This window comes from Sorex araneus, chromosome 5 (assembly GCF_027595985.1).
Source record: "Sorex araneus isolate mSorAra2 chromosome 5, mSorAra2.pri, whole genome shotgun sequence".
Taxonomy (NCBI): Eukaryota; Metazoa; Chordata; class Mammalia; order Eulipotyphla; family Soricidae; genus Sorex; species Sorex araneus.
The window spans coordinates 196,149,630-196,158,400 of record NC_073306.1 but is presented as its reverse complement, the minus strand read 5'-3'; the positions used below and the strand labels follow the sequence as shown (position 1 = coordinate 196,158,400).

The window sequence follows — 8,771 nt, the reverse complement described above, 5'->3', positions numbered from 1 at the left end:
TAATGTATTAAAATAATCTAAAAATTGTGACACTTATTGAGACTTGAATCTCTAAAGTGCTAACTTCCACCATTAAGGGAACATATTTCAATTCATGACTTAGACCAATCGCATGTCGTCAAAATAGTATTCAACTGGGAAAGTCTCTACTTTTCAACAATGTTAGCATGCTATTAAATTATCAATTAACGGGGAGAAGGGAGTGGTTCAAATTACTAAACATAAAAATTCAGCATGCTTGATATCACATAAACAGCCACTAGAGGTCCAAAGAGTTCTTTTATAGGTCACCTTTTTAGGAAAGATGTGACACATTCAAGTGAGTGAGTGTGGGGACTTTGAAGGATGTTTTAGGAGTGTAGGATCCAGAAAGGATCTCAAATATGACATAAATTAACACTCAAATGTATACCACATTTCAGAAATATAAGGAACACCTATTAACTTAAATTTGCTAGCAGATAAAGGTCTTTACCTTTTCTTACCTTCGGCATGCCTGCTTTTCAGCATTTTCAGAGAGAAGTGGAGCTTTTGATTAATAACATGAGTCGCTCTATTGCCCTCATCTTTGCATTAGTGAGGGGGCCACTCTTGCTGGCACCAATATTTTTACCAGCAAGTATAATTGCAACATCAATGCGAGTAACACTTCAATCTCTCAGGATCAGTATAATATCAACACAAATAACAAGAGATAGAAACTTACTAGGGGTTACTTAGTAGTGTTATTTCAAATATATACTGATAAAGACATATATAGTGTTATTTCAAATAATTATTTTCAATGACTTTTTTCCTGTGGCTGAGCTCCAGTGATCTTCAGCTGCTGGGGCTCTGCTCGGGGCCAGAAGAAAAACTGAAGCCCACCCCCTCCGAGGGGCCCCGGTGAAGACAGCCAGTCTAGGGGGACAAGCCTCACTCATGAAGGAACCGTCAGAGGAACCCAGGTGTGTGGGAACCCAGGTGTGCCTGAGACATCCAAGTCTGCTCAGATCAGGACTGGGCCTCTTGCACCCAGATTCCCTATTCTCCAGTAGCTAGGCAGTCACACCCAGGGACTGCCCCCAACGCCATGTAAGCCCACCAACTGCCAACATCCAGAGACTAAGCTCCTGGAAACAACATCTTAGAACCTAGTTCTCCCTCTGGGAGAATAAATGCTGTCTTGACAGTGAGCTTTGGTTTAGAAGGGTAGACAACAGACCGGAATCTGCAGTTGAAGGCAAATATCAGTGAGCTACTGCCCATAACTTCTGATTAGGCTGTGAATTAAATTTTTTTATGTCTCATTCCCCTGACCTTGAAAGAGACTCCAATGTGACACCATTGGAAAGGACAAGTAAAGAGAGGCTTCTAAAATCCCAGGGCTAGGATGAACGGAGACGTTACTGAGACTGCTGGAGAAATTCGATGATCAACGGGATGATGATGATGATGATGATGATGATGATGATGATGATGAGCTTTTTTCTATAAAGTACTGATGTATTATTTTTGCATAATGGAAAAAAATCACTGTCACTGTCACTGTCATCCCGTTGTACATTGATTTGCTCAAGCAGGCACCAGTAACTTCTCCATTGTGAGACTGGGCTGGAGCCATAGCACAGTGGATAGGACATTTGCCTTGCACGTGGCTGACCTGGGTTTGATTCCACCGCCCCTCTTGGAGAGCTACTGAGAGTATCTCACCCGTATGGCAGAGCCTGGCAAGCTACCCCTGGCGTATTCAATATGCCAAAAACAGTAACAACAAGTCTACTGGAAAAATATGGAATATAATCCCACATTTTTCAAAAACTATAAAAATAGATGTTATTCTATAATACTATTTTTTGAATTTTCATATATATAATTTTGTAAGTTTTGTAACAATAAATGCTGACTAACAAAGTCCAAATAAGTTCATTATAAAAGTTAAATCTGATATAAATAAACTTTTGAGAGATGTAGTTTAATGGATCTTAGGCAAATGGTAGACAGACAAGGGAATAAAGCAGAAAATAAATCACAATTTAAAAGATACAATAATCTAGGCTGACCATCTATGTTTAAATGGAGTTTAAAAAATAGTGAGAGAAAATAGCTTGTGAGAGATATAACCAAAGAGACAGGATATGGTGTTATTTGACTGTGATTTTTTAAAGAGAGAAAGGTATTTTTACTAACAATTAAAATCTCTACTTCAGAAAGATGACTGCAAACTAGAAGAACTGAAAAATATATGACTTGGGGCTGAGCAATAGCACATTGGGTAGGGCATTTGCCTTACATGCGGCCTACCAGAGTTCAATTCCCAGCATCCCATATGGTCCCCCGAGCATGCCAGGAGTAATTCCTGAGTGCAAAACCAGGAGTAACCCCTGAGCATCACTGAGTGTGACCCCCCCCCCAAAAATAGATGACTCAAAGTGAAGGTGAATTCAGTAAGAAATATTCTTCAACAGTTAGGGAAAAGGTAATGAAGAATCAAAATTGATAAAAGATAGAACAGGCATAACGTTTAGTTGTGAAGAGTTTCAGGCTCTGTAGAATGTGGTGATGCCCGCTAGAGAGTAATCACCTGGAGCCAAATCATCTTCAATGTCTAATTAGTATATCAGCAAATTGGGGCAGAGGAATATATAACAAAATCTCAAAAAGTTGTCTCCCTGATTGCAAGAAATGGAACTTACATGTTCAACTTCCACATAATTCAGTTGTAAGCTCAACAATAATTTTTCAAGTCCTATTTTACTGAAAAAAATTTAACTTGAATATATAAATGACTGGAAAGGCAGAATGGTTTAATATCTAGATTTATTTTTATTTGCCAAACTATTATTTTGTAATTCCTAATTTTATGTAATTTCTAATCTTATAGTTAAAGCTAGCATTTGTAGCCATTTATTGTCATTACATGATTGTAATAGTGGTCCAATTTTTTGAACAGTAGAACTAATTTACTAATTTACATGCTGTCCTAGAAGAAAATCTAGAGAGCTAGTCTTCCTCTGCACCAACTTATAGAAGTTGTATAACTGTTCAACATCTGACTAAGCACTTCAAATGAGATCTTCCAACCTGCCAATAACTGCATCATAAGATTTGCTGGTTTTGGTGTCAGATACTCTATTTAAAAGGGGATCAAAGTAGAGTCTTACATCAATGCAGTAAACAAATGGCATAAACTTTATTTATAAAAGTACTTAGGATGCAACAACTCTTATGGAATAGTGTTATGATTTTACTAACTTTAATTGTTATTTCTAAACAAAATAAAATTTTAAATATAAAGAAATACCATGCCCTTTATTTGCTATTGCAGACGTATATGAAAGAAAATTGAGTACATTTTAAAAGCACAAATAAATAATTATATATTCTAAAATTCCAAATAATAAGGCAAAATTAATGAATTGTGCTCTCATACAAAGAACTGACCATTTGCCATCATTTGAAGAAAGTAGAGGATGCGAGTATATATATATATATAGATGCAAAATAAGCATTTGATTCATACACAAATGGCAAAGTTCAGGCTTTGGAAAAATTCCGGCTTTGAAACTGTGCCTTGAGATGTATTTATTCAGGTAAAATTGTATGAGTCACATATTTACTTATTTTATACAAAATTTACATATTTCATACAGCATAATTTTATTCATAAATGCAAGAACATTCTGCTTACTTTCAGAGAGGGTCTTTAGTATCCGGTTCCTTTAAAAAGAACTGAAGTACAAAGCCACAAGAAACAACCAATGGTTTTTACTTATGTTAACCTACAGTAGTGAAAATTATCACCCTTTCTTTAAATATTAGTATTAGTCGTATCACCTAATTCTTCCATCACTAATTCCTGTTTTGCTTTCTTGCCACATTTCCTATAAAAGAAACTTTCCTCGTGTAGGTTTTGAATTGTAGATTCCTGGGGTAACTGATGAAACGTATTTATAACCACATTGTTTGTAGCTCTTCGATTACAGGCTCTCTGGACATAAACTTCCTTGGACTTCCCTCTCTTTTGGCAGAGCTGAAGGCGAAATGCATCTTGGAAGCCACGGCGAAAATTCTCATTGAAGAAACCATAAATGATGGGGTTGACGCTGCTATTGCAAAAGGCAAGCCAGTGCGCAAAGGGGTAGATATAGATGTTGATGATCCGCAGCTTATTCGGAGACAGGTCCGCGTAGTCTGAGAGCATCATCAGGGTCCACAGAGGCAGCCACGAAAGAATAAAAAGCAAGGCCACCATCAGCAGCATTTTAATGACCTTCTGCTTTTTCTTGGACACCACGTGACACCGCTCCTGGCTCGGTTTGCCTTTGTTGGTCTCGGTCTTCTTGCAGAGTGAAACCCCAATCCTTCCATACATGACAACAATGAGGGAAAGTGGAGCAATGTAGATATTAGCAAACAGCACGGTGGTGTAGATCTTCCTCATTTCTTGATTTGGCCATTCTTCCCGGCACCAGTAGACGGGACTGGTTTTATTCTGGGAACTGAGTTTCACTCGGTAATATCTTTCTTCTTGTACATGTAACATTATTGCAGATGGAAACATAATAGTGATGGCCAGGAACCAGATGATCATAATAATGACAAATGCTGTCTTGACAGTGAGCTTTGGTTTAAAAGGGTAGACAACAGACCGGAATCTGCAGTGAAAGGCAAATATCAGTGAGATACTGCCCATAGCTTCTGATTAGGTTGTGAATTAAATTTATTTCTGTAACTCCCACATTTCCTTCAAAAATACAGACGTTAACATTAATATAGAAAGTGGTAATTTTATATAATTAATGTAGGAGAAAAATTTCAGTTCAAAGTAAGTGGAGTACATGAACACTATTAAAGAAATAGTGATAAGTGTATATTGAACACGAGTCTTTTCTATTGCTTTGCTTGGTTGTTCCTACATATCCTCATTTAAAAGATGAGAGGACAGACTTTAGAAAGGTGAAAAATCATTGCCCACAATTACGTGATCTTAACATAGCGCTTCTCATCCATCACTCACATTCTTAAAAATCTCCCTTTAAACTCCCAAACTACTTGTGTGCCTGACCAGGTCATTTGCTCTGACTAATGGAACATTACCAAGTATGACATAGAAACATTTTAAATTGGATGTATGAGTGACTTCAGCTACAAAACCCAGAGCAGGAGACTGCAGTCACCCAGTCAATTTATTGAGAAATAATAAACATTTATTATTTTAAGTCAGCATGATTGGTGGTTTGGGTCATAGCAGCTCGAAGATTTTTTATGAGGTTTTTTTTTATGTTTGTCCGTTTATGTCTGTGTCCTGTTATGTCTGTGTCCTTTGCTGTATATCATAGCTCAATGAAGAATAGACCTGATGCATTTTACTGCTAGCTTAGGAATTTTAGGAATTTTTTATGTTGTCATAATTGACCCAAATTATATTCATTAGAAGAAAATCATGCCATTATATACCTTAAAAAAACCCACACTTTTCTTTGTAAGCTATCCAAACTTTTAAATTTTCTAATTATTCTCTAATACAAAATGAAATTTTATGAGAATTACTACTTTCTTGATTTGCCCTAAGGAAACTTGAAATTTTTATGTGAAACTTACAATTTCTAAGTAGCTATCCCAAATTAATTTATCTGAGGTATCGCTACATGTTGACTAGTAAACTTGAGCTCAGTGCTCTAGTCTTCAAATTTATTGCATATGTAAAGTTTTCTGTCTTAATCTCCAAAATTTCCTCTGGTCTTATAATTAATGAATTCTACCATTTACTCACTGTTAAACTAAAGGTAACTTTACAGATATATAGTTTCTTGGAAATAGGCTAAAGCATTGAATTTTTGATAAAAGAAAAAAATAATTTAATAATAAAATGTATTTCCCTATGACAATGGAAGAAACCCTGTAAGTAATGCTGTAAATAATATACTGATGCATGAGTGACTTCAGCTACAAAACCCAGAGCAGGAGACGACACAGAGTCTGCTACTACTACTGAAATAATATAAAAAGTAGGATCTTCCAGTGTATTTTTTTCTGATATCAACAATTTCATATTATCTGGTATTTTATTTATCATTTTGTGAAGCAGGATTGTTTTTATTGAAACCTGTTTAGAAATATGTTAGGGAAGCATTGTAGTCTTCCACACGGTGATTTAATAAAATAAATTTTTTTTTTTTTTTTTTTTTTTGTTTTTGGGTCACACCCGGCGATGCACAGGGGTTACTCCTGGCTCTTCACTCAGGAATTACCCCTGGCGGTGCTCAGGGGACCATATGGGATGCTGGGATTAGAACCCAGGTCAGCCGCGTGCAAGGCAAATGCCCTACCCGCTGTGCTATTGCTCCAGTAATAAAATAAAATTTTTATTAAAAAAAAAAGAAATATGTTAGGGAAAGTGAGAAATGTGGGTTCAGAGGAAAATAAAGGCTTATCTGAGTGCAAATAGGCAAGAAAAAAATTTATTGAGACAAGCAAGTGAGATATGTGTTTAGGTAGAACATGAGCTTGAAGATCAAGCCAAATCTGGTACTTTAAATTATTTCCTTTCCATTTATCTCTCATATTTAAACATAAATCTACTTAATTATCCATGGAGAGTCTATTAGACACTATTAATAATAAAGGTAATGAAGTAACACTGTTAACTAGCAATGTAACCAGAATACATTGAAAATGACTTTTCTGTTTGGTGATATAATTTTATAACAAGAAATGACGATATCGATGTTGCTAGTTGATTGTTTCCTTTTGTGGATCCTTTTGTTCACTTTAGGAGATATCCCCCAGGTCACTGTTCAAGTTTCCTCTTTGGTTTTTCATTGTTGTGTTTAGTTTGGGGTCATACCTGGTGGTGCTTGGGGCCTAATCCTAATTTGGTGCTAAGGAGTCACTCAAAGTGGTGCTTGGGAGTATATGTCAGCCTAGGGCTCAAATCTGAGCCCCATACAGATAAAACATGTGTTTCAGCTCCTAGTGCTATTTCCCCAGCCCATGCCTCTCTTTATTCTTGTAGTCACCACCTTTATCGATACATGTACCATCTCCCATTTAAGTTATATAAAGTGATTTTTTTTTCCTGCCCTGCTTTTACTCTAGCGGAGCTCTAAACTATTTCCATAGTGTTTACTAAAAACAAAACTAATCATCATTCCTCTATTTAAAAGACTTCTATAGATTACTGTTGTTTAGATGATGAAGTTAAAACTTAGACAGTAAGTTTAGAACAAATCAATTTTTGCCTCTTTTTATGGCCACTCCATTGTCCTGTGCTCAAGTCTCTAAAATTTTGAGAAGTAAATTTTTGTTCTTGTTTAAGCCATATAATTCATAATGAATTTTTATCACAGGCTGAATTGACAAAGACATGTACAATTCAAGGGTATCTAATTTTAAATTATGAAAAGCTTGGTGGTTTATGTTTTTGAATCATTCAACCTTTGGTAAATGCATGTCTTGTTCTTAAAAGGATAGCTTTGATAAATACAATTTTAGGCAGATATATCAGAATTTATAAGATTGTACATTTTCTCCAGTTCTGTATATTGGTTGTAGTTAACCCCGCCCCACCCACCATTTTGTGTTGTTTTAGATTTTGTTACTGACTTACCTATCCACTGCTATTGCAACTAAGGTAAAAACTGAAGCTGCAACTGATATTCCCTGCACCAATCCACTCATCTTGCACATTGTGCTCCCAAATGGCCATCCTGAAAGAAAGATAAATGGGTTAATTTTTTTGCAGCAATTATAAATATATATATATATACTTTCACTGAAATATAAATAGAAAACCTTAAAATCAACTGTTTTCTAATGATAATGCTTTTCTATGAAAGCATATTCCTCAGTATTTTCACAATTAACTCCAGTGTTCTACCTTTTAGTACATTAAGAATAATGTCAAAACTTATAGTTACAAAATTATAAGCACTTTAGTTAGTCCTCTACATTTATTAAAATACATAATTCACACAACACAATTTGAAGGCTTTCTTATTCTTCCCATGATAGAGACAAGGTAAGAAAACATACAAATTAATATACCATGCCATAGTGCTCAGTAGGAGTTTTTTAAGAAGTTGAGTCCCGAGTTCAAACCATACTCTTTAAGCAAAATCACTCTTCAAATAAATAAAACAGAATTTTAGTCTTGCTAATTTTAAGACATATCCAATAAATTTTAAGTAATCAGGAGTTACATAGAATGAAAGCAAAGTTCATCTATAAATGATATATATACATATAATATTTTAAAAAGACATTTTGCCTCATATGCAGCTTTGTGTGCCTTCCAGCCCAAATTCACATATTAACAATTTAACCTTCAATGAGATGGTATTAGTACCAGAATGATAGTATTAATTCCTTAATTATTAAAAGTAAAAATCCTGGGAGAAGCTTGGAGGGCACGTCACTGACAGGCACATACTCTAAGAATGCAAAATACAATAATGTTCTTACTAAGTATTGAAAAATAGCATTTAATAAGATACAAGTTAATATACAATACACAGAATGGCTTGTAAGAGGTAACATACAATAATAATATAAATATATGCTATGAATAGTGATTAAAGTAAAAATGATGATATAGTTATATTGAGAAGATGAGGGCAGGTAAAGAGTGTGAGAGCATATTTGTGTTTATGTGATAGGAGATAATGAGAATGAAATTATATCTCTAGAGTTTGACTACAAGCATGAAAACATGTGTTTTTTAAGAATTAGTAGCAATTACCAAAAATACAGGCAAATAATGTCAAAATCAGCTGCCTCCTAGGAACAGA

General features: G+C 35.1%; 1 protein-coding gene across 1 annotated transcript in view; it reads right to left on the bottom strand.

Moving 5' to 3' along the window:
- Positions 1-3,578: 3,578 nt before the first annotated feature.
- Positions 3,579-8,771, bottom strand: part of NPFFR2 (neuropeptide FF receptor 2) — a 44,928-nt gene continuing 39,735 nt past the window's right edge. The window contains exons 3-4 of the mRNA XM_004617909.2: positions 7,592-7,691; positions 3,579-4,637 (exon numbers count right to left, since the gene is read on the bottom strand). Of these exons, the coding sequence (XP_004617966.2) occupies positions 3,791-4,637; positions 7,592-7,691 (947 nt within the window). The 3' untranslated portion in view covers positions 3,579-3,790. The remainder of the gene's footprint in view (positions 4,638-7,591; positions 7,692-8,771) is intronic.